At 40.3% G+C, this 26,754-nt stretch overlaps 1 protein-coding gene across 1 annotated transcript in view; it reads left to right on the forward strand.

The window, feature by feature from the left end:
- MACO1 (macoilin 1) overlaps window positions 1-26,754 on the forward strand; it is a 29,341-nt gene that overhangs the window by 745 nt on the left and 1,842 nt on the right. Inside the window, exons 2-10 of the mRNA XM_051807285.1 lie at window positions 8,239-8,380; window positions 9,223-9,349; window positions 11,514-11,637; window positions 13,737-13,915; window positions 14,391-14,889; window positions 22,294-22,452; window positions 23,689-23,871; window positions 24,620-24,740; window positions 26,166-26,340. Of these exons, the coding sequence (XP_051663245.1) occupies window positions 8,239-8,380; window positions 9,223-9,349; window positions 11,514-11,637; window positions 13,737-13,915; window positions 14,391-14,889; window positions 22,294-22,452; window positions 23,689-23,871; window positions 24,620-24,740; window positions 26,166-26,340 (1,709 nt within the window). The remainder of the gene's footprint in view (window positions 1-8,238; window positions 8,381-9,222; window positions 9,350-11,513; window positions 11,638-13,736; window positions 13,916-14,390; window positions 14,890-22,293; window positions 22,453-23,688; window positions 23,872-24,619; window positions 24,741-26,165; window positions 26,341-26,754) is intronic.

Consider the following 26,754-nt stretch of genomic DNA (forward strand, 5'->3'; position numbering starts at 1 on the left):
CAAAGCTCAGAGCCACTTGCTGCGGCTTCACTTGTATCTCCCCCGGGCGAGGGGGGTGTCTCGTGTTTGGGGGTTCCCAGAGGTGCCAAAGCTCCGAGCCACTGGCTGTGGCTTCACCTGGGGAGGTTTTCCCAGCAGGATCTCACAGCCGGGCATTTCTAGAGGTGCCAAAGCTCAGAGCCACCCGCTGCGGCTTCACCTGTATCTCCCCCAGGAGGTTTCCCGGCGGGGTCTCATGTCTGAGGCTTCCTAGAGGTGCCAAAGCTCCCGCAGCTTCACCTGGCGAGGTTTTCCCAGCAGGGTCTCACAACTGGGTGTTCCCAGAGGTGCCACTCACTGCAGCTTCACCTTTATCTCCCCAGGGAAGTTTTGCAGCGGGGTCTCATGTCTGGGGCTTCCCAGAGGTGCCAAAACTCCAAACCTCACCCTGCAGCTTCACCCGGGGAGGTTTTCCCAGCTGGGGGTTCCCAGAGGTTCCAAAGCTCTGAGTTACTTGCTGCAGCTTCACCTGTTTCTCCCTGGGGAGGTTCCTCAGCGGGATGTCATGTCTGGGCATTCCCAGAGGTGCCAAAGCTCAGAGCCCACACGTTGCAGTGGTTCAGCAGCTGGTGGAGCAGGAGAACATCTGGGCTGGTGGCTCAGCCCTCTCGTGCAAAGGTTAAGAAAGTTGTTTTTCACGTGGTGATGGAGGTGCCTGTGCTGCAGGTCTGCAGTGGGAGCACAGGAGAGCCTGGGGTGTAGCAGTGAGGGCTGTGAGCAGGAATTTGGGTGGGAGATGCCTGGAACAGGGGTGGATGGTCTGGTGGTGGTGGGACCACAGCAGGTACCCAGCTCATCTCTGACCTCTGGGATGAGAAAAGGAGTAGTAGTGAAGTGAGGTTCACGTGGGATGTGTCTGGGAATGCTTTCCAGGTGTTTGCATGCAGAATGCACTAAAACACTGATCCCTGCAGTTCCAGCACAATTGTGAGCTTATTTTGAAGAGTTTTTTACAACTCTGCCCTCCCGAGTACGCAAAATTTTATACGAAATACAACAATTATGTATTTGTGAATAAAGAGGAGTTTGGGTCAGAAGAGGCTTTGAAGCTGCCTTGTGAAAGTTGTAGTAAGTGTGGTGGCCCATTTCTGTTTCTAGTTCGGTGAGGTTGATGTATGCAGAGCCTGGAAACTTGAGCAAGCTCATACAATTCAGATGTTAACTTTGCATAAAGGAAACAGCTGATAGGGAGCTCTGACTGGAATAAAATTGCCACAGTGTGCTGCTTATCCTACTTGTAGTGAATCTCTACACGAGAGCACTCTAAACCCCTTGTTTTAGACTTCCAGGTTTTGAGAAAATGCTGCTTGTAAAGAACAACATCCCTTGTGTAGAAATTCACATTCTAGATGACTGGTCTTGGGAGAATAATTCAGATATGTAAGGAATTGCTTATAATTACTTAGTTTTCAGAAGTCATTCACAATGATGTGCCTTTGAGGTGACTGGCAGGGAAGGTGGGGTTGAGAGAAGGAGGGCAAACCAGAATAAGATGAGAAGAACAGCAGGTGATGAGTGTGTGCAGCAGGTAGAGCTGCTGTAGGTGTGTGAACAGCTCTGGCTTCTTGCACAAACTTCTCCTGGAATGTTACAGTGCAGAAATGGGATTTTTAGTCTTTGTTTCACGTGGCATTTTGATAAACAGAAATAACCAGTGTCTTCAAAGTATTAGCACACAGAAAGAAAAGAGAAATAGTGTGAAGGCTCTTCTCTGTAAGCCTAACCAGAGGGAGGTGCTTCCACATGGATTGTGGCTCTTTCTCTTATTTCTCTTGCTTTCCTTTTGCTTTTTCTCCTTTTTTTTTTTTCTCTTTGCCCCCCATAATTCGAAGAGATCACATGCAGGTAACTTCTCACGGAACTATAGATGCCTAAATTCATGTAATTACTGTAGTTATTTACTCAGCTTATCTTAATTGTCACCATCAGCTAACACAAGCCCAGTAAATACAGTTATCAGGAGGTCCCATCATGGTGTTATAAGCAAAGCAGCTAGGCTGAGCAAACAGCAGGATTGGGATACTTAACTCTTGTAGGATTTTTGTTTGCTTTTTAAATTAAGACTAATCTTCCCATCCTTGTTCCCTCTGCAGTCTTTGAAAGCAGCTGTCACTAACAGACACGTGGGAGCGTAGTTGAGAGCTGGGAAACTGGAAGAGTTTTGGAGCAGGTGAAGCAAAGAAGGAATTGTCCTGCAGTGAAGCTCTGGTGCACGTGTAAACCTGCAGCAGGTTTTAAGAAGCGATAGAAAAATAATTTCTAGTCACAGAACAGAGTTAGAAATACAAAATCCTGGGCTGTACTGAAAAAATGTGAATAACCTGCCTCCCTGAAGGTTAATTTTTGCCACTTTGTGGAGTGTTGTTTTTAACAAGTTGATCTAAGGGTTCACAGCCTACAGTGTTGTTCTTTAAAATACTTTCCCCACCATTCACTACCTAAATTAAATGGATTGTTTGGCCTCAGCCCTTCATAAATGCTTTCAAAGTTACTCCTGACCAGTCTTCCCCCCTTCCCCTCCCAATTTTCAACAGCTGCCCTCCCTATTCTTCTTTAGACCTCTTCTTCCATTCACCTGTTTTTTCTTCCTTCTCCTTTCTTCCTTTTTTACCCCTTCTTTCTTTTCAGTTTGGTTTTGCTCCCTAGTTACAGCTCTAAGGTACTTGGGCCTGTGTGACAAACTTGATAAATCCTACTCTAATATTATGTGCAAAGACTTTTGCTATTTGGAAGTATTGCAGTATCTGTGGAAAGAACATTAATATAATCAGAAATAACTGTGCTTTCAATAGATCTCCAAACCCAACATACTAATGGTAGGAATCTTGAGATCTTTTATTATTTCCACAGTGTGTGTTCCAACCTTTGCCTGTTCATTTGTAGAACAATGGCAATGGATAGCTGAAAAATGCTGAAGTGATTAACATCTTATACCTTTGGCAGTGTGCACACATTAAAACCTTAATTGTTAATTAAAGTGTTCACTGCAGCTTGTCATCAGTTAAGCAATTAAGGTTTACTTGTTACTGCTTGTTCCTAACTCTTCCCAGTCCTCATCCTTCATCTATTTAAAATCCTTCAGCTTTATTGCTGATACTGCTTGTTTTGGCTCTACTGAGTCATATTGGCACTTGGTACCAATTTTGTAGCTGGTGAAGTTTCAAGATGAATTCCACATGTGATTTGCTTTAACTTAGGCTGTCACATCAGCTGATTGATGCTGCATCATGGATTCCCTGACAATGGCCCTTAAAAGCTGCATGTTCCTTTGGAATCAGGATTTTTTTTTTTAGCTCTGGATGTAAATTGCTCTTTATCACAGGCAGTACCTGGGCTGGCAGCCAAGAGGGTGCCAGGGAGGAGAGGTGTGTGTGTGTGTCTGATCTCCAAGTGGTCCTGAGATACCCACCACTGGCACAAGGGCAGAATTCCTGGATACCACGACCCTCAGGATCCTCCTGGTTCCCTCTGCCACCGAAATCCTGACAGGGCTGATTTCCAGGGACTCGCTTTTTGACTCTGCTGACAGCCAAATAAACTGTAGCAGTTCATTACTACCTCCAGGAATGTGGCTTTTTTAGGCTTTTCTTAAAAATCCATAATGATTCTTCCTGCTGATTTATTCTGGCACCTTTTTTTTTTTTTTTATAAGCTTCCTATACAGGATAAAACATTTTCTTCTGCAGCTGCCCCGGAGGTCTGTAACAAAGCAGCAGAGCTGCCTTTTATGACTTGAACTTAAATCCAGGTCTCAAATCTAATTTAGCCTACATTTAAATGTGTTCTACTGTGTCAACCCCAATGGTACATGTAATATCACTTCCCTCTGCCTGTGACTTTCACTCTCTGCACTCACTGTGGCTCCTTTAGCTTTATTTTGTGTTCTGGACACTGGTGTTTTCAGGCTGACAGTGCCTCTTGTTTCAGCACCACAATGCTGATTGCTGATTATATCCCTGTGCTTCAGCTTCCAGAACTGCTGTAAGAATTTTCTATTTTGTCTTCCTTTCCTTACACTTCCATAGTTCAGTAATGGGTATATTCTATGCCAAGACACTGAATAAGTAGTCAGGGATGTTTTCTGGGATTCTTTACATTTCTCTTCCTTTCCAAATATTTGGTTGGCAAGGATCTCCCATGATAGTTTCCAGTACACATACCACATCCCAGCAGTCCTGTTTTCTCCCTTGCATACTTGCTGTGCTCATTCTGTCCTGCTTCTTTTGTCCACTAGTAATAATCTTATATAGATGTATTTGTATGTTTGGAGATATAAAGCTTTTTTTGTTTTTGCAAATCTCCAGCATTCTCAGTATTGTGGCTGGTGTTGGATGGGTAACCTGGAGGGGGGGTTGTTGCCTGTTTGGTGATTCCACACAAATGCTAAATTTCAGCTTTCTGAAGCCTACCTGTGAGTTTGGCACCCACTCCATTGTCTTGGATGAGTCAGGCTGCAAAATGAAACCTGCCATCAGTTCTGCCAACATTCCCTTTCCGGCCCTTGGGCCTTGCTGATAATAGTGGGATAGAATGGAGGCTTAATCTGCCACCACTTTGGGTTTGGGGTGCATAATTGGTTCCTTTTCTAGTGATTTTTTACAATATTTTTACCTTGCAGCAGCAAGCACAATATCTGCTTTGGGGGCAGTAAAAAGAGAACAAAGAACAAGAGAGGGGGGGAAAAAAAAGGAGGGGAAAAAAAAAAGAAAGGAAATGGCATCTGGCACTTGAAGGGGGAGGAAGAATAAGGAGGAAAATTATTTGTTTGAAAATGCAAAGGGGGAGCACAGCCACTGTTGGGTTATGAATAAATCTTTATATTCAGTGTACATTAGCAATCAATTGACCTCTCAGAGAATTTGCAGCACTGTAATCACTGCTCCTCCCCGTTTGGTGCCCTGCTCCTCTCATGGATGTGTCCATCCTTCCCTCTTTTCCTTTATTACCCTACAGGATTAGATGCCATATGCTGGTTTGTAGGGAGAGCCCTGTCCTTAAACCTCTGTCAGGTCACCAAGGCCAGATTTTTTGACATGTGTCAGAAAATTGGATAACCCAGGTTTTAGGTATTTGTCTGCAAGAATCTTTCCCTGTATTAAGAACCAACTCAGAATTATAATTGGCATCGTGGAATATATTTGAGCCTCTCTAATAAAAAGGTTACAGGGGTTAGGAAGCATTTCAGCCTGGTGAGTGTTATCTGGGAGTGGGGGCAGGCACAGCAGTGATCAGAATTGGAGAAATGTGTGATGTGCCCAGGAGATCAATGACTGTCAGAGGTTCCCAGGCACCAAATGGCTGGTGCTGGATTCCAGAGGAGATGGATAACAACGGGAATGCCTGTGTCTGGAAGGAATCAAGGGATTCAAGAGCAGAGATGCAGTAGAAGTGGTTGGTACAAAGCAGAGGAAGGGAGGAGGCTGTTGCTATATTTTGTTAGTTGTTTCATTCATGTGATGCTGTTTGAATGGTGCTGTCTGAGGCAGAACAGCAGCAGGGATCAGCCTGTCAAACCAGGGCCCTGTGCCTGCTTTTCTCGGGGTTTAATTCCTGCTGGACGTATTTCAGCTCTCACTAATTTAAGCCTTCCCTGGCGAGGTGTCAGTTCACTTGTAAATGAAGTGCTGAGCTGCCGTGCTTGCCAGGACAGCACACCTTTAGGGATGCAGGGATGCTGAGATTTGGGAGCCTCCCTCCTCTCCCGAGGCTCATTCCCTCTGCAGGCTGCAGAGTGCGGCAGAGGCACCGAGCTGGATGGCACCGGTGGCACCGGGGGAGCTCTGCAGTTTGGAACACCCTCTTTGGAGGCTCCTGATGCCAATATCAGTTTTTAAAGCCGGGCTGGAGCGTTGAGTTCTGACCCTGCAGTGCTGTGGCTTTAGTTGGAGGGGCTGGTGTAAAAAAAAAAACCCAAATAATTCATGGAATGTAGTACCTTTAAATTGATTTCTGTGAATGTCTGCATGTAGAATCAAAGAGTTCAAGACGTGTGTAGAATATATTACACAGCAGTGAATTTGTTGCTGAGGCCAACATAAGTGGATGAACTCTTTTATAAAAGGAGTAACTTTCTTGTGTCTTTGTACTCATGGAATTCTGAATTGCTCTCGAGTCCTTCAGATGACTGAGAAGTAGCCTCTTTAATATTGTTGGCAAAACCTTGTTACAAACGTTGTATTGTTCCAATTCCACTTTAAAAGGTGGTAAATGTCACCGTGGCCCCTGGATGGATATGAATTTAATATTAGAAATCACTTTAATGGCTGTATTACAGAACTCTTATTCAGCAAATGCTTTAACTTAGAGTGGCACTTAACAGTGGAGAAGCATTAGTTCTGACAGCCTTAATTTGCTTGGAAACATGTAGTCTCCTCATGGATTTCAGTGGCAGGAAAATAAACACTGGCCATCAGTTTAACCCAGGGAAAGGTGCCTGCACAACACAACTGCTTTTGCAGCAAAACAGGCAGAATAAGGATTGCCTGGCTGGGATTCTTTTAGATATTTCCTCAAATTTTAAAAAGCTGCACATGCACAGTTCCCCAGCATGCTCAGTGTGAGCAGAGTGGTGACTCTGTACCCCAATGCCTGTCACCTTTAATATCAAAGTATTCTCTGAATGCAGCTGCTTTTTATAGATTTCTGTAGAAGATCTGAACTTTAGATAAACAGAGAACAGCAGCATGTGCAGACTTTATCTACCAGGACTTGACCATTTAGGGTTTCTTTGGTGGGCTTTGGTTGGTTGGGTTTTGTTGTGGGTTCCTTCACTGGGTTTGAAGGAGTTTTTTTAATACTTCTACTGTAGTTTCATTCTTCTCAAAGAGTAATTTTTCACTAAGTGGCTGGGAATGGTTCCATGAACACTGAAAAAAGCAGCACCTTAACTTTTCCAAGTGTGTGTGTCATTAATTTTGTTTCCATTAAATTAAAGTGCTTCCTGTAGCCTCTTGCTTTGTTTTTTCAGTGCCATTAAGCTGATAAGGGTCACTTTCAGGCACATGCAATTAATCTTTGATTCCCAAGAAATCAAAGTGTTCTCCCAGTCGTGGGATCTGGAACCTGACCTTGTGTGACAAGTAACATGAGTGATAATTGCACGAGGAGTTGGGTTGTTTCTGAACCTCTGCTGGTCCCCAACACTCCCCATGGAAGTTTTCTATTTTCTATCTTATCCAAAGCTCTGAACAACTTCCTAAAAAAGCTCCATGTCCATGAACAGTGCAGAAACTTGACCCTACCTGGCACTGGGAGTGCAAACCCTTGGCAGCTTATCAGTGAACATTCCAGGGCAAAGTTCTCCTGGTTTTGTTGGCAGAAGAAGTTACTGAAAGGAAAAACTGCAAAACAAAAATGTATTTTTAAGCCCCCATTTCTGTTATAACCCAGGAGAGTGCAGTGAGGTATTGGGCAGCTGGAGTGACATGCTGGATCTCTGGGTTTTGGGGGAAAAGGGGTTTTTGCTGCTTCTTTTTTAGAAGAATGGATTGGGCTGATCCCTCGAGTGTTAGTTAGGTATGAGCTCAGAATATTTTTGAGCTCTGTAGCCATCAATGGTTCAAAATGCAGGACTAAGAATTTGGGAATGTGGCTTTGAAATAATTTTAAAAAATAGACTGTCTGGTCTCAAGCCTCTCAGTTTTTCTGTTGTTATTTGTTTTTTAATGGATCCATTGATATTGATACAGACATTTTCAAACATAACACTGACAACTCACTATCAAAACAGGTTTCCTGATGGCTGTAGTTATAGGCTTAAAATATATCTCAGTTTATTGGTGTTAAATGTGGGAAAGGAGTGAACATCTGCAGTCTGGTGAGGAGAGAGAACACAGAAATTTCTGAGCTCCCATTTCAGCTGATCCCATACCTGTTGGCAAGGCTTCACTTTGTGAAAATGCTCTGGAAAGCAAAAGGGAGACTGTTGCTGGATGTCTTGTAAGAGCAGTGAACCTTCTGTTTATTTGCTGCTTGAAGAATAAATGCAGTTAAATATTCAACTTCATTAGACCAGGCCTGATTTTAACGTCATAACAAACCCACTTATTTTATAAAATCAGTTTGGATGAAATTTCCCTTCTTTTATAATAGGTTTTATTCCTGAAGAACATGTAATTAAAAAAAATTTTTAAAATGAAAGTAAGTTTTGCTATTGGAAATACTGACCTGAAATTACCTTTTCCTTTTCCCCCCCCCCAGTACTTTCCTGTACCTGAAGTTCCTGGTGGTGTGGGCACTTGTGCTGTTGGCAGATTTTGTCCTGGAGTTCAGATTTGAGTATCTGTGGCCATTCTGGCTCTTCATCAGGAGTGTTTACGATTCCTTCAGATACCAGGGTTTGGTGAGTATAACACAAAGTCCCTTTGAAGGGAAATCTCCCAAGATTTCAGGGAATATTCCTTCTTATACAAGTGGCTTAATGGCACTGATGATCATCCACTTCACAAGGTTTTCAAGTGACTGGGTGCCCTGGGCTCAGGTCTCTTCTCTCTGACTCCATATTTGATCTGTGGCAAGTGCAAGTGAAATATATATCAAATTTTCACCATAGAAAAATATATTTTAAATTACTAAGTTGGATTTGAATTAGTGAGATATCTACATCTATAACCCTATATATATATATATATATATATATATATATGTATATATGTATATATATATACACATAGATAGACATAAAAAATATAGCCCTTTCTCTCTCTTAAACCCTATATATATAGCCATATATATATATAAAACCATATATATATAAGCCTAGATAGCAGGGTTTTCTTTAAAATAAAACAGAAACTTGCCAGTTTAGATATTTACTGCTTTTTCAGAGAGTAAATGGCCCTGATAGTGGGTTGGGTGGGTGGTTTCTTTTCTAGAAGGAGAATATACCTGTGATTCTACTATAGATCAACAGTGTGAGTTAAAGTGTTCAAACAAAATAAGAAGGGATAAATTTAACTGTTTGGAGACTTGTTGGAAGAGTGGATGGGCACAAATTTGTACCTGTTCTCTCTCAATTGCTCAAATTTCTACTTTCTTTGGCCAAACTGCTCCGTTTTTTTCCTTGATTATAAACAGCACCAGTGTTTCTATGTTAAAAATCATTGTTTCACCGTTAATAAACTGGTTATTTTTCCTGGAATAAACCAAACCACTCTTCTTTCCCCCACCCCTCCTTTCTTTTAGGCCTTCTCAGTATTTTTTGTTTGTGTAGCATTCACATCAAATATAATCTGTCTGCTCTTCATACCAATCCAGTGGCTGTTTTTTGCTGCCAGCACCTATGTTTGGGTACAGTATGTGTGGCACACAGGTAGGTCACTGTTCTTTATTTACAACTTCCTGATTCAAAGGCATCTCACAGCTTTTAGTAAGGTGCATTTTATTACCACATTTATTTTAATGCAGTTTTGTTGTAGTTAAAAGTGTTCTTTTTGCTTTTTAGGTTTGCACTTGATGCACATCTGGGTGCATTTTAAATAATGGGTAACTGAAGGGGTATAAACAGGAATTCCAGAGCAGTTAAATACTTTCCTGACTTCAAAATTCTCCTGCAGCAATTCAATAAATACAGAGCATAGTGTTATGTTCTTCCTACTAGTCAATTAGTGTGCTATTTAGTTATTAATGTTAAAATATTAGTTGTTTTAGTGGTCATAGTTTAAATTTTTATTAGCCAAATCTTTGTGTCAGCTGGATTTAGTTTCTGAGAAAAAGGCTGGTGATACCCAGTGCCTGCCCTGACAGTTTGAGACAAATATGGAGAATTCTTCTCCCTCTCTGCTGCCCTTTTTTTCCTTAGTTGTTTGAGTTTGTTTTAATAAATCCTTGGGTTTGGATGAAGCAGTTGAACTGGGGGGAGATGGTTTAGTTTGCAAGAGCACTGTCGTATATCTTGCCCAAAATAAAAAGATTTTAGGAATAAAACTCGATATTTTTTTTTAATTTGTTTTTTTTTAGAGGTAGCTTTTCACTACCCCAATCCTTGGGATTTGAGGCTTTTGTAGTGTTTCCTGTTAGACTTGCCATGAGATCCCAGGAGTTTGCAGGGTAGTGTGGATCATTTCTCAGTCAGCTTTCTGACAACTTAGTCACTTCTAATAATGGCAGTGTGGGAGCTGATGGAAGGTACTGTGAACCAGTTGTTGCCCAATTTCAAATACGTGGAGAATCTGGAGTTATTTTTAGAATTGTATTAATGTGTTAAAGCTTTATCTGAAGTTGTTCAGGGTTGATGATTAGAAACCCTAAAGGGAAAAACCTGATGGGCCAGATTTAACTGTAGCTATTGAGATTGTTTAATATGTTAATTCATGACACTGTTAGGAATTATTCTTTTTAAATGCTCGTTTAAGTCGATGGGAACTTGCTCTTTTTGGGTTATGATCTTTTTAGGTGGAATCTTTAAGGTCCCTTCCAACCCAGACCATTCCATGGTTCTGGGTGCACGCTGCTGAAACGTTGAGTCCCTTTAAGCTGACAATTTGTCCCCCAGGTTTTTCATTTCTGATGATTTCAGGGCCTCAGATTAATGCTATTTCAGTTTCAAATTTGAGACCTGCTTGCAAACCAACACACAGTATGTTGAGTGTAATCAAGAACTTTGTTTATTTACAAGAGCCTGGAGTGACAATATTGGGAAGGAAGGGTGGGCAGGCCCTGGCACAGCTTGCCCAGAGAAGCTGTGGCTGCCCCATCCCTGGAAGTGTCCAAGGCCAGGTTGGAGCAACCTGGGCTGGTGGAAGGTGTCCCTGCCCAGGGCAGGGAGTGGAACTGGGTGACCTTTAACTTCCCTTCCAACCCAAACCATTCTGTGATTGTTTTTATGAAGCTCACAACTGGTGTTGATGTGTGGAAATCTGCAACCCTGTGGCATTTTCCACTGGCCAAGAGCTTTAAGAGCTCAGTTTTGCTTGACTCCTCTTTTACATCCTCCCCACTGGTGCTGGAGGGACAAGTGACTCCAGTGTCCCAAGTGTTCCCTGACGGAGAGTTTGGAGTTGCAGAGTGTTCTCTGCATGACTGTATATGGAGTAACCAGTGCTGGGCTTACTCACTGTTTTCTCAGCTGATTTGCTCACTGCTGCTGCTCAGATATACCCAACTTGGAGTGAGAAAGTAGTCCAAGCTCCCCACTTCTGACTCAAAGATCATGAGCTGTACCATTACCTCATCTTGTGCAGTTTCTTCCACTCGTGTTCCTTGTGCCAACCTATTTCATTAGCTGTGCATCTGTTATTTTTCACTGAGGCCTTATAAAAGTAATAAAACAAGATAAGGAGTGAAAAGTTTACATTGGTGTAAAATAGAGATGGCCTAGATGCTTTATTCTGAAGGAGAAACCTCTTAAAGTTCCCTATATATCTGTCTGAAAATTTCCCTTGACTTTTGGAATGTTTCAAAAACAACTTTAAAATATTTGCTGATTATAATATGTTACTAAAGTGTTTCTCTCTCCTTTCTTTTTCTCTCAATAGAGAGGGGGGTGTGCTTACCAACAGTATCACTGTGGATACTTTTTGTTTATATTGAAGCAGCCATTAGATTTAAAGATTTAAAAAATTTCCACGTAGACCTTTGTCGTCCATTTGCAGCACACTGGTAAGTGGGTCTTTTTTCTCCTTTTCTTATTAACCTTTATTTCACCAGGAAAATTATTCATCAGGGCCTTTTATTTTGGTTCAGGGTTTGGCTGTCATTAAATATTCCATGAGAAATGTATGTAAATGTGGACCCAGGGTAACCCTTCTGAGCATACAGTGTTTGTGAGCTGTAGGGAATTTGTAGCATGGATATTCCAAGCATTTCTTGAAAATTCTTGCCATCACTTTAAAAAGTTTGTGTTCACATAGTGAATACACGGTGATAAAAGTTACAAAAGAAATAGGTTTCCCTGATAATTTATGAAATTGTTATGGAAATCTTCTTTCTCTGTGACAAAGCACTCTTCTTTTTCCCTGAGAAAGGTTCTCATGAGTGTCTGATTTAATAATGCACCAGAAGCTGTGAATAAGCTTCATGTTGAGAATCATGACAGAAAATAAAACAGAAAAAAACCCAAACACAATTTATTACAACTCTTCTTTGAAGGTGAGAAGAGTGATTTCAGGACAAAGCCTTAACTGCAGAGTATCCATCTCTGGGAGAAATGCACTTTTATTCCCCAGTTTTTGGTGTAGTATGAACTGATCTACATTTAAAATGTCTCCTGTTTTTCCTGGAATCCTTTGGTCCAGTTCCCTGTGACACTTCTCCCATAAATTAGACATCTGTCATTTTAATTTATATTGTCTACATTGTGCAACAGATCCCTTAAACACCAATTGCATTCTGTAATAGGTTGCAAAAGCACTTTAGGGGCTGTGAGGGAAGGTCTTTCTGCTGCTGAATTGGATGCAAACATCTGAGCTTGTCATCAGTTTGGGAGCTGCAGCCACAGCTGGTTTTACACGACATTACAAAAGAGGCATTGGCAGAGATAATGTCAGATGCAGATGCAAATGATGCTGGCAGCTCACTTAGAAATACAATTTGCACAGGGCTGTGACTGAGAAGGTTTTAATGGTTAATAGTCATCTGGTTAATAGCCATGTGTATCTGAGTTTTCCCGTGATTTAGGACACCTTCAGTGTTTAAAACACGACTGTGCTTTGGTAAAACTCTTGTCAGACATGTATTTACTTTTATTGATTTATGTTTGCTCCTTGATGGAGCACCTCTGCTAATAGATACAGGGCATGATTTGTTAGCATTCTGTGTTGGTGCAGTTGTCACAAGCTAATAAGAACACTTAAATTCTCTGTGATGAAGCTGATATGCAAAAATACCATTCCAAAGTTCTGTCGTTCCCATCAACAAATGGAACAGCCAGGCCTGGTTGGAAGTGAAATTCTTCATGTCTTACCTGTCAGTGAGAGAAGTGGGAGAACTAAGTTTAGGGATTAGATGGTTTTTGCCTCCAGCTTCAAGGTCAGTCTCCTAAATGAGGAATCTCCAAAAACCGTTTCTTGCCCACAGAAGATGTTTTTGCCACTGAAGCTTTGCCTCCATGGTCCCCTTTAGCTGTGCCAGGGCTGGCTGGTCACAGCCTTGGTCCCCCCAGGAGTGTTGTAGCCCCAAAGCTCTGTGTTCCAGCAGCTTCTCCAGCTCCTGTTTCTCAGGAAGAGTCACAGGGCCTCTTGCAGAGGAGGTGTTTTGGAGAATGTTGTTTTGTCTCAGCTTCGAAGAGCGGTGGAAAAGGGATCTGCTCTTACCTTCTGTGTGTGAAAGGATGGGGCTAAGGATGAGTTTTCCTTTCCCTGTTCTGGATGAATGTTGTTAAAGTATCTCCCAGTTTAATGTCTTGCACAAAACATGGGATCTACTGCTGTATTTGCTGTTATTTCCTTAAAATATGTGTAATTCTAGTCTGATGCTGGTCTCAGAGCTGTCTTTGCTATGCCTGGTGCAATTGCATTGTTGTAATCCTTTAATCTATGCTACAGTTAATTGCTGTCTGTAATGAACTGTCATTTTATCTTGATAAAGAGCTGCCTACATTTTTGAACTGCAGCTTTATTGTAGTACCTCAGAAACCATTTTACGTATCATTGTCTGTGAAAAAGTTGTAACCCAGATGCATCCACAGCTACATCACTTATTAATTTGCTGTTGTGGTTAACAGTTTGAGTAATAATTGGTTTGTTTTTTTTTTTCCTTAGTATTGGCTACCCTGTTGTGACTTTGGGCTTTGGCTTTAAAAGTTACGTCAGCTACAAAATGCGTTTAAGAAAACAGAAAGAAGTGCAGAAGGAGAACGAGTTCTACATGCAGCTCCTGCAGCAAGCACTGCCCCCAGAGCAGCAGATGCTGCAAAGGCAAGAGAGGGAGGCAGAGGAAGGCAAGTTACACTTCTTACTTAATGTGTTTTCTATTTTCTGCTCTTTAAAGAAAAGACAAACACCAAACGTGCTAAGGAAGAGCTTCCTCAGCCCGTGTTGTTTTGCTGCAAGTGCAGTGAACTTGGAGCCAAAAATAAAATAACTTTGGCAGTGGTTAATATGACAGGAGAAGTGAATTATGTCCCCTCTGCTTAGTTCTTTACTAGCTACTGCATTAATCTGGTCAGGCAGTGTTCTATGAAGCATTAGTATTTATTATTAAATCCCTTGGTTACTGTTTCCTGCCTGTAACGAAGGAAAAAAAAGTCTTAAAATACCACGTGACTTCAGATTTTCTTTCCTAGATAGTCCCCAGTAATTATTGTTTTCTGCAGAAATGACTGACATGTACACAATGATTTCTCTTTCTGTGTCACAAGTATTGATTGATTTAATGAACTAAGTATTTTTTTTTTTCTCACTTTGGTGTTGCAGCAGCCAAAGGATTATCCGATATGGATTCCTCAATACTTCTGCAGCACAATGGAGGCATTCCAGCCAATAAAAAAATATCTGCAACGTTGCCAGAGCTAGAATATAGAGAAAAAGGGAAAGAAAAGGACAAGGATGCGAAGAAACACAACCTTGGAATAAATAACAATATTTTGCAACCTGTAGACTCTAAAATACAAGAAATTGAATATATGGAAAACCATATCAATAGTAAAAGATTAAATAATGATCTTGTAGGAAGTACAGAAAACCTCTTAAAAGAGGACTCATGCACTGCCTCGTCCAAAAATTACAAAAATGTCAGTGGAGTTGTGAACTCCTCACCTCGCAGTCACAGTGCAACTAATGGGAGCATCCCCTCCTCATCCACTAAAAATGAGAAAAAACAGAAATGTGCCAGCAAGAGCCCGAGCACACATAAGGACTTAATGGAAAATTGTATTCCTAATAACCAGCTAAGCAAACCAGATGCACTGGTAAGGTAAGTGTGATCTGAGCATTGTGTGATGCCTGTTTTATCCTCCCTGCATTTCAGTACATCAGATTTTTAAATTTTGGTTTGTTTTGTGGTTTTTTTTTGTCTTAGAAAAATGTAATTTATGATCTCACAAAACAGAATTGTTTAGTGATAGATTAAGATCTCTGGAAGCTTTTGGGCCTTTTGGGTTCTGCTCCTGATTTTTTGTTTGATATGCAGCCTTGAGCAAACTGCTTCCTTTCTCCCTCAGAACAGGATGCTCACCTACCTCACAGGGGTGTTGTGGGGCACAAGAAATAGCTCTGATTTGTTGACATGAGAGAAATGTGGAAAATCATCTGTTCTTAACAATTCTTCCATGGAGTGACCTTTAACTCTCTAGAGAATTCCCTGGGGTTTGATGGTGCCTGAGCAGGTGTTTTGTCTTAGTTTTTTGTTTTGTTTTTCCTCTGAAATTGTTTTAATCTTCAGTTCACAAGTAGAGAGGCAAAGAATCAGTCATGGGGTAGCTCCTTACAGTGCTGAGTTCAGGCTCTTGCTGCCTTGTTGCTTTAGGAACAGGTCTCAGGGATTTAATTTAGCTCCCTGGTAAACTGCAAACGTGGAAAAAGTCACATCTTTACATCTGCTCCTCTGAAGTTGAAAGAAAAGATGAATTTCTGAGGTGCAGCTCAGTATTTGCAGCATATATCCTGAGACATATGGTGTTGTCATATGTTACCAGAACAGTGCTGGTAAGAAAGAGGTGGGGTGTGACTGTTCACAATGGGATGGAGAGATGATGTCTGGAGCAAAAACTGTTGCACAATTATGCACTTTGCCACCATTTTCCACCTGGCTTATGCCTCTCATATTCCTTTCAAACACTCTTTGGCCAACAAATCCTTGGTGCCCAACCTAATTGGCAGATCCAGGTTTGTTTTCCCTGCAGGTACCTTTTGATAATTGGACTTTGATCTGTCCCTGAGGTTTTGTGCTATGGGAATACAATCACTTCAGTGAAAATATTCTCCTTTGATAATCACACTGCCACTGATTGACATATCAGTGCCAATTAAACATCCAGGCTAATTGATACCTGATGTCTGTAGAGAAACTTGTATGCAGCAAATAAGAAACCAGCTAATCTGTGAATCAAATTCAGCCAAGATTAGTGGGATGCAGATGGCTCTGCCTTCAGCAAAGCTGCACCTAAATCCCCATGTCCAGGACTGCTGGGTTTGTGTGTTCCCATTTTTCAGCTGGGCATCTCAGTACTCTTTATATGGCTTGTTTGCTCCCTGGAGAAGAGAACAGGTCAGTTCAGTTTGCTGCAGCTCAAAATATCGTTCCTAAGCCTTGAGAAAAGAGAAGGGAAGGGCTTTATAGGATGACCTGCCAGACTAAGAATTTTGTCCCATGTAGCTGTGACAAGGAAGGAGATGTAAAACTTGTTTGTTTAAAATTTAAATTACACGTTGAAATCTTTATATGCTCCAACATGAGCTTAGACTAGGTGGTCACTAATTGTCCAGAGTGGGTTTTCTAATGCAGAAGTGAGTATACAATGAATTAGATGGTGTCCTTATAGAGAATTCCAGCTCCTGTAACTCACTGGGTAAGGACAGAGTACACAATTGCCTTTGTACAGCTTAGCCTTACCCTGAAAGTGAATTAAACAACTTCAGTCTTTTGTTTGTCAAGTGTTTTTATGGGATGTGTGGGTGTGATGTGGCTGTTGTGCTACAAATTCGTGTCCCTGCTTATTGTACCCTGATTTCCCTGAGCAGGCAAGGCAGGAGCACTGGGAACACCAGCACCCTGTGCTCCCAGTTTGTTACAAACAAGGATGACTGAAAAGCATTCATGAAATCTTGTTTCTGTTCAGATTGAGCACGTAGCTCCTACACCAATGGAACTATAAACTTTAACTGGCAAATTGGATGGGATGGAATGCACTTAAATTTAAAAATTCATGGTTGTTTTTCTTTTAACCCTGTCAATTATCCTGTCCCTGGAGTGTGAGGCATTTGTTCATCATCTTTTCCACTTCCAGTAGTATTACTCATTCCTGTTATTAAACTTTTAGGCTGCATCAGTTCTGAACCCTGAAAAGGGCTGAGTGAAGTCCTGCATTTGTGTCCAGACTTTCAGATCAGATCTGCTCAGCTTCCAAATAAAGATGCTTTTTATAACCTCATGTCCAGCAGACTCGCAGCAGGATGTCAAAACCAAGCTGCTTTCCTTTTGTGTTCACAAATGATTTCCCTGAGCTGACTAACCAGTATTAAATGTAAAATATGCCTTATGGCTGCTGGGCAATTGGGAATAACAGGGCTGCAGACAGTAAAAAATGGGACTACTGAGAACAAGAGTCTTGCAGGGTTGTTAACTTTTAAATACTTGATGTGACATTTATATATGAAAGGCTGCTGCTAATTAAGTTTTATATGTATTTATATATACAATATTACTCTTACTTGAAGCTGAGTTTTTATTTTTGTTCTGTCTGGTAGGTGGTTGGTGCTTGAGTGTTTTGTTTTCTGGAGAGGGTATTTCAGAGAATATTATGTTGTGTTACTGTCATTTTGATAGGGATTCAAGAGGCTCTGTCCCTGCTGATCAGCCTTGGCAGTAATCTCAGGGGTTTTGCTGTTCCTACAGCTGAAATGAATATCTCCTTCTGAGGGATGCTGAAATCTGCTGTTTGTTTGTCAGGCACTTAATAATTGAATCTCTGTGATCTGAGCTGCTGGTTTCCCAGCACTGTGGTAATTGGGCCAGTGGAGGGATCCATTTGCTCTCCAGTGCATGGATGAACTTGGTATCCCTTTGCATTACTGTTGTTTGTCAGCAGGTACAGAACAAGTTCACTTTTTTTACCATTTCACTGTAATTTCTGAGGTGAAACAGGTTTTATTCATGGTTTAGGGGCTCAGTGTATGGAACAAGCCCGAGCTGTAATTGCTGCAGAGTTTATATTTTTATATGTTCTTATTACACAGCAATAATCATGACCTGCCTCTGCCTTTTTACACCCTGAAAAAAACACACAAAAACCTGGCAGTGCAGCTTGGCAGAAGTGTCTGTATCCATAGAGGTCTTGCCTTTGGCACATGAGGTGATGAAACAAGCTGTCTTATGTACTAATTATTCTCAGAGATAACAATGACACCTTCTGGCAGTTGGACCAAGAAAGGTATTTGTGAAGCAAGAGCTGGTCTGCCACATCTTATTTTGCTTTCCTAAAATCTTTTCTTACCTGCAGAGACCGATTTTGAAGGTTTTAATGTAAATGTATGGCCATTTGATGGTAATTATTGTACATTTTCATGGCATTGCTGGTGGCCAAGGCATGATGCTGCTTCTTCCTCATCCCCCCTGCCTGAAATGGCATTAATGTACCAGAAGGCTTCCTGCTGTCAGCTGCAGGGATGATGGTCAGGGTTTCCTGCAAGAGGGTGGGGGTGAAGGCAAGTACAGAACAGAAAAGTAAAAGAACTGAGGATGTAAATTAGAAATCTGGGAGACAATCCTTCTTCCAGACCATTTTCAAAGCCACTGTCAACACAGTTGCTTGGACTGTTCCGAGGCAGAATAACCTTTTGAAATGCCAGCTGCTTAGATCAATGCTGTGCAGGAGAAAAATAAGTATCTTGGCTTTCTCTCTGTGGATTACTGTCTTTCTTGGTAATGAAAAATGCTCTGAGGAGCTGCAAGTACCAGCGTGTTCGTTCCAGCAGAAGCTCAGTGCTGCAGGATCACACTGGCCACTTCAAAGGAGCAGGTTCACTGCAGGGGATGCTTGTGCCAGAACAGAACAAAGGGAAAAATGGAGCTTTGGAAAAGCATCTGAGTGCCCTCTGAGTCTTTTAGAATTTTAATTTTGCTATGAATTGTGTTTAATTCCTGCACCATCGCCAGGTGATTGTGGGATGGAGTTAACTGGATGAGTAAACTGAGCAACAGGGGTGTGTTATTCTCCAGACATCAATACTTAGGAGCATTAAGCTGAATTGAGTTGTCTTTAAGTTGATCCATCAATCTTCCCTGAAGCATTTGGAAAAATACTCAGCCTCTGAGGTGATTCCTGATTAATTCTCTTCATCAGTGAGATTAGGAATGGTATGAGGTAGTGCTGAGAGAAGAAAATGGATAAATCTGCATTTAGAGGAATGACAAACTGAAAGAATGGACCTTGGTTGTATAAACAGCACAACATCGTAATTTGCAACCAAACCCTCATTTTAAAAACAGTTCTGTGTCAGAATGACTTGTAGTGTGTGCAGCAATAGAGAGAAGCATCTTCTAGAACTCAGGTTTTCTTTACTCCCCCCTCCTTTGTAAATAACTTTTCCCAATAAGCCTGGAAATAAGAGGCTTAAGCAGAAAATGAAATCATAGTAAGAATAACAGCAATTTGAAAAATGCTGGTTTATGGGGTCATTTATCATTGTAACAGCAGTACAGACTATTCCAGAGGGGAGGAGAGAAAACTCCATGCACTGGTCTGTGCTGGCAGCAGTGAAACTCTTTTATGGCACTGTATTGGTTTACCTTGATGATGTGCTTTTATTTTAGAAAGAGTGTTTTTAATGTCCTAGTATGAGAAATGGCCTCTCCTAATGGTGGGTGGCCTGACAGACAATGAAAGCAGTCCATGTGGTTTTGAGGGGAAACTAAATTCATGTCTTTTTTAATGAAGTTGTATCTCTATCTAATTGTGGCAGGTCTGGGAGAGAAACCATGTAGGAAACATTTAGTCCCTGCATTATGATGGATTGTTATCTTCCTCACTCATTTTAGGTAGTGAGGAGCATTCATTTGCTCTATAATTTGCAGAAAACGTCTGCTCTGGTATTTAAAGCTGTAGCAGAACCTACAGCATAACCAAAAGAAGTAATTAAAACCTGCTAAAATCTTTCTTTAAAGCTTCCTTCTAAGCAAGGCTATCGATAGATCAATTTTCAGTGGGTTTGTCTGGCATTGACTTGAAAAAGATTCGTTTTCTCTGTATTAATTAATTCTCTTCTGCCCCTTTTGAGTGATGTCTCCTGAATGTGCAACCCCTCCCCGAGCCTGAGCCTCACAAATTTAATATCCACAGCTCTGGTTGGCCACTGCTGCCTGTGCTGAGTGAGAAGGGAAGCTGTGGCTTTGTGGCCTCATCCGTTTCCCCCTGGTTTGGAAAGCTGGCCTCCTGTGTGCTCACACTTGAATGTGCTCCCTGGATCCTGCAGGTTTCTTCCAGCACAGTCTGGAGCAGCCCCATGAGCACTCAGGTGCAGGAATGCCACCGACCAGATGGCTTCAGAAACTTGAACTAATGTCAATAGTCTGTTGCCAAAAATACAAATTCAGCTTGTCCTGTGCCAGCACCTCTGATTTATTCAGGCTTTATCTGATCAGGGCTTCTTTTCCTGGAATACTAAATACCCAAAATAAATCCTGGTATATCTTATTTGAGCGAGTTTGACATAGTCTGAGCCATAGGGAAAAGGCTGTTTACAGCTGTCTTATTTTCAGTTATCACTTTATTGTAGACATGTATATTGAAATTATGTACAGGTACTTGTCAGTGTAAAGTGGGATTTATGTCCTTTCCTTTGCATTGTCCTACCAACCATTTTTTTCACCTGTTTATGAAAACCTGTATTAAAACCAACCAGCTGTTGGCACACAACAGGCTGTGAGTGGTTCTTACATCTTCTTTAATTACTACTCTCTTTAATTAAAAAGTTTGCTCTTTCTAAAACACTGAGCTACTGCTTACTGCAAGATGAACTCTCATAGCTTTGCCCAACCACTGTCCAGTCTCACACCCTGAACAGGGTGACAACACACACCTAATAACACCTCCAGCACCTGCTGGTGGGGTTCCATTTCTGGGTTGTTTGGCTGCAGGAATATTTGGTTGGGTTTGCAAATTCTTTTCTTTCAACAACACAGTACAAGGTGTTGGAATTATTTTTGGACTCGCATTTGAAATGTGTATTTGCTGTGTACTGTTACTATTTGCCTACAAGTATAAGTTGATTTTTATTTTTTTTTTTCTTTTTAAGGGTACATTTGACCATGGTTTGTACTACACTAAAAGGAGTTGGTCTTACCAGGGGGGCAGTTCAAGTCTAACTAAAAAGCCAGCTCAGTGCAGCAAGTGGGATCTGAGCATCTGAGTTATCCGAGTGTGTTATAGCCCAGCCACGCTCCTTTACAGGCTGTTCCTTGCTGTTAATTTACCTCTTTGGTGCAGTTTTAGCCTATTACAGACATACTTTTATGAATTTCCATAACTTTGATGATTCCACACTTAACCTCTTGATTCATTGGCACAGGATGTTCTCGTGCCTCGTGCTGTTCCATCTCTCAGTAGCCTTTTAGGCTGAGATTTTCCTGCAGTGAAGCCCAAAAGTGTTTCATGAGGAAGGCAAAAAGCTATAACCATTTATCTGTACTGCTGAGTGTCAATAAGGCCAGTTCTTTTTGGCTTTTGTGAATATTCTCCTCAAGTGTTAATGTTCAACTGCCACTAATTCTGTGGAGTCCTAGGAAATAAAACCACCTCTGTCCTCTTTATGAACATTTAAAAACTTTCAAATCAATAACTGACGGAGCAAATGAGGGTTATGTGAGAATGGCTGAGGTGTATTTGCTTTAAATAAGTACATAACACAGTTTAAAAAAAGGTTGATTAGTCACCTGTGATGTGTTTTTCTTCTAAAAATCAATAACCTTATTTTGAAAATGTGGGAGGAAATTAAAGTGAGCTGAGTGCCTCTGTTCTGAATCGTGTGTTTTATTTAACCAGTTTTTGTTGGAAATACTTTAATTAATAAGATTACATGAATCTTCAAGAACTTTCTAAAGCTACAATTCAAGTGGATAGCAGATGGTCTCTGTTCAGGAGCAATTAAAACTAAATTTACTGACTCCTGAACTGTGGATGACTTACCACGTTCTCATTATTCAACATTCACATCATGTGCTACAAGAAAATACCAACATGTTTAGGTGAGAATTCAGCAGTATGGCCCAGAGCTCAGCTCTAGCTAACAAATTAAACTCAGAATTTGTGGAGAAAAGTAAAAATTTGTCCATAAGTGGATCTGTCCTCGATTAGATCTTCTCAGACCTAAGAGAAAATATAATTCCATTGGATTTGTTTTACAACTTCGCAGTGCCCGGAGGAAACCAAACTGCTGTGGGAGGTTATGAGGTGTGTGTATACATGGAGCTATATATATGTGTAGTTATATAAAATGTGATTTTATAGGAAGGATGCACATCATTTCTGAGAGCTGATTGTTTGAAGTTGGAGGTTTGAGGGGGGGCTGGCAGATGGTGTGAAGTTTTTACGTAACGCGTTGGGCGAGCGGAAATAAAGTCGAAATTGTCTTTTTTTTTAAAAACCTCATCTTTCTTTCTTAGGTTGGAACAAGACATCAAGAAGCTAAAGGCTGACCTGCAGGCCAGCAGGCAGGTCGAGCAGGAGCTGCGCAGTCAGATCAGTTCCCTGACCAACACAGAGCGGGGGATCCGCTCGGAAATGGGGCAGCTCCGGCAGGAAAACGAGCTCCTGCAGAACAAGTACGAGGGCACGGCTGGGGAGGGAGCTGGGGGGCTGGGAGAGGAGAAATCATTAATTACAGTAATAATAATAATAATAACAACAAGAAGAATAGTGACCAAGGTGTGAAAAAGGGGAAGAAATTATAATATTATTATAATTATAATATATTTATATTATTATTATTATTATAAATTATATTATTATAATTATAGTATTATTGTCATCATTGTTATCCTCAGAACCACTGTAACTAGAAATAAATATTTATAAATATTAAGAAAACAAATAAAATTTATAAAGAAATCATTAATAAATATTAAATATAAATATTAATTAAACAGCAATAAATATTTTAATAAATATGTAGTAATAAATATTAATAAAATAAATGCTAATGTCATTAATATAATAATCAGAATATAGTAATTTATATAATTTAATAGAATACAGTAATTTATATAATTTGTTATAATTATATATAATCTAATATTTATATATTAAATTTTTATAAAATTTATTATATTCATATAATAAATTTATATATGATTTATTATATTTATATATTAAATTTATATATGATTTATTATATTCATATAATAAATTTATATATGATTTATTATATTTATATAATAAATTTATATATGATTTATTATATTTATATAATAAATTTATATATGATTTATTATATTTATATAATAAATTTATATATGATTTATTATATTCATATAGTAAATTTATATATGATTTATTATATTTATATAGTAAATTTATATATGATTCATTATATTTATATAATAAATTTATATATGATTCATTATATTTATATTTACTATTTATATCATCTTCATTACATCTATTTATATATTAGATATTGTATATCCATCATATATTCATTAAATATTTGAATATTTCTATTTGTCTCTTTAATATTTATATTTAATTATTTGGCTATTATTGTTATTTATATTGTTTATATTTAATGTTTATATTTAACAAGTATATATTCTATATGTTTATATAATAGAATGTATGATTATTCTATATTGTCAATATTTATATTTGTATGTTCAATATTTATATTTGCGTATTTAATGTTTACATTTAATTACTGTTTAGCTGTTATTGTTATTATTATTTGCAAAATTCCAGGCAAATCTTGCCTGCAAATCCACCAAGACTCCTTTGGGACCACTGACCAATTCATTTGTAGTGAATAAACTCCCCCGTTGAATCCCCTCGCTGTTCCCTTCCAGATTGCACAACGCTGTACAAATGAAACAAAAAGACAAACAAATGATCAGCCAGTTGGAGAAGAAACTAAAGGCAGAGCAGGAGGCACGAACCTTTGTAGAAAAGCAATTAATGGAAGAGAAGAAAAGGAAGAAGTTGGAAGAAGCAACTGCTGCACGAGCTGTGGCCTTTGCTGCTGCCACGAGGTGCTTGGTGCTTTGGGGAGGCCTTTTTCACTCCTGTGGACAGAAAGGAGTAGTTTGTTTGATTCTTTTCTTGGAAAAAAAAAAAGGCTTTATTTGTGTTAAGGCAGAGGGAGGACTGGGAAATCTCTGAGCCTCAGTGCCTACATATATTACATTTGCCCATGTAATATGAATCACACGGGTGAAAAAGCTCTAAAGAGCATATTTAGAACATAATGCTCTGAATTATCTGCTGTACCTTGGCTGTGCTGGCAGAGATTGTACCTGCTTGGGTCAGTCTGCTTGGGGAAAAAGGAACATCTCCTTCCACGTGGGGACTGTGAATCAAGGATTTGTGCAATGGCATTGGCCAAAATACCAAGTTTAGATCCCACATTGTGGAATGTTCCTGCTCTGGCCCAGTGGCTGCCAGTGCTTAGCACTGGGATTTTCAGCAGTCACACAGCTGTAGAGATGGGAGCACAGCACAAGTGTGGATGACTTTAATCTGCAGTGCTCCAAATGTCTAAAAAGAATTATTTCTGCTTTCCTCTTCTCCATATTTCATAAATATCCTAAATTTCCTGATACTTGGTGTGTAACTCTCCCCATTGTTGCCATGAGGGGAAACCATTTTGCTGCAAAGGAGAAAGTCAGCTTCCTCTTTTTATCCTTCAAGTTTTACATTAATTTTCGTGGTATAAACAGCTGAGGAATGACAACCTTGTTCTTATTTCATCTTCCCCTCTTTTCATGTGTTTTTCTGCAGGGGAGAGTGCACTGAAACTCTACGGAATCGTATCCGGGAGCTGGAGACAGAGTGCAAGAAGTTAACAATTGACATAAAGCTGAAAGAAGATCAGATAAGAGAGCTAGAAATGAAAGTTCAGGTAATGACAAAGCGCCAGGGGCTTAGATCAGCATCACAAGGAGAGCTTTCAGCCCTCCAAAACCCAAGGATCTACATAAGTGGCAATCACCACCTTCAGTAACTGTGCTGTTCAGATGTTTGTCTGGCATGTCTTGCACCAGGGTTTATCAGACAGTGGGGATGAGGAAGGTTAATTGTCTCAGCTCCACACAGTTCCATTGGTTAAATTACAGTTTTCCTCCCCAAAGCCACTGGTCTGTGTAGACTGAGGATATAATCCCCTCAACAGCATTTTTTTTACCTGATGCAAGGAGCTCGCTGCCAGTCTCTGTCATTATATATATTCACAAATTTATTTATACAAATCTGTTTGATTCACGTGATTTATATAATTCACCATTTTATTTATACATCCTTATATAATTCACAAAGGTTGCTTACTCAATCTGAAACACTGGCCAGGCTTTTTTTTGGGGGGGGGGAAAGTGCTTCAGTATTGAAAATACTTGGTGGCAGACGTGTAGCAGAGACAGTGTCTGGCATGTTAAGAGTGTAAGAGCTCAAATGTGTGAGTTGGAGTTGACCTTATTCCTTTCAAATGTCTGTTCCTAAAGATGTCCTCGGACTGTCAACTGACAACTTGCATGAATATGTATTTTTAATGTCTCTTCAAAATCCACCTGGTGTTATCGTGAACTTGTTTCCAAACAACATATGCAGCCTTGTTGTTCCTGTGTTTACCAAACCCTTGAAAACAAGGGTGGTTTATCCGTGGAGAGGACGAGCATGGCTTCCAAACAATTAAAACCAGCTATAATTAAGCTTTTAAATCTTATTAGCACCCTCAAACTGTTAGAGAAGCCTTTTGTTGCAGGCATTAATATTTTCCCCTTTGCATTACTGTTTCCTCATTTAAAAGTATAGAACATTTCTGTGTATAGTAGAGTCACCATCCCTGGAAGTGTTCAAAACCCACGTGGACGTGGCACTTGGGGACACGGTTTCATGGTGAACGTGGTGGTGCTGGGTTGGCAGCTGGACTGGATGTTATTAAATGTCTTTTCCAGCCTTTCTGAGTCTTGTGGGAAGTGTTTCCACATCCCACATCCCTTGGCTGAGAGGGCTGTGTGGCAGGCTCAGCTGGCACTTGGAAGTGATTTTTTTGGGTTTTGGGTGGAGGGTCTTCCTGTGACTGATGGAGGGCTGAGGAACAGAGTAACTGGTGCTCCCTGCACTGTAATTATGCCTCGTTCATTATGGCTTTAATCACTTGTTTGATGGCCACGTGTAATTACTGGAGGTAATATTACAGTGTCCTTAATTAACCAGCATTTTAATTTCACACTATTAATACCAAGCCCACTGTGGGGAAGGCAGAAGGCTTCTCAGCCTATCCCATGTGCAAAGGGAGCGAGGATAACATTTGTCCTGATTATTCCTGCAGGAGCTGAGGAAGTACAAGGAAAACGAGAAGGATACGGAGGTGTTAATGTCAGCACTTTCAGCCATGCAGGATAAAACACAGCACTTAGAGAACAGCCTGAGTGCAGAGACCAGGATCAAGCTGGATCTGTTCTCTGCATTAGGAGATGCAAAAAGGCAGCTTGAGATTGCCCAAGGTAAGGATGGAGGGTTAAATCCAACACGAGAGCAGAGAAAAATCATGGAAATGTTTTGGGGTGGGTGGGATGTGGCCCCCACTGAGCATTTCAGCTTCCACAGCTTTGTGGGGGTGAGCCTAAGCCACCTGACCTCCTTCCCCCCCAGCTATCAAACTGACAACAAATGTAAAGATGGGTGTTTTGAGTTAATTTATGATTGTTTTCTACGTTTTTATAAACCATTACGTAAAGCTGGAGGTCTCTTAAAGAGCTAGAAGAGCTCTCTCTTTTAAGAGCTAAAATAATAGTTGCCATCTATTAAGTTGTTGTCTTTGAATCCTAATAATAATATTTTATGACTCGTGAAGTACATAAAACCCAAATTGGAGGGGGGAATAACCTGTTTTAAACGTGGTGATGCCACCAGGGGGA

The sequence above is a fragment of the Manacus candei genome, unplaced genomic scaffold (genome assembly GCF_025592945.1).
Source record: "Manacus candei isolate 608988 ecotype Guabito, Panama unplaced genomic scaffold, ASM2559294v1 h1tg000070l, whole genome shotgun sequence".
NCBI classification, from domain to species: domain Eukaryota; kingdom Metazoa; phylum Chordata; class Aves; order Passeriformes; family Pipridae; genus Manacus; species Manacus candei.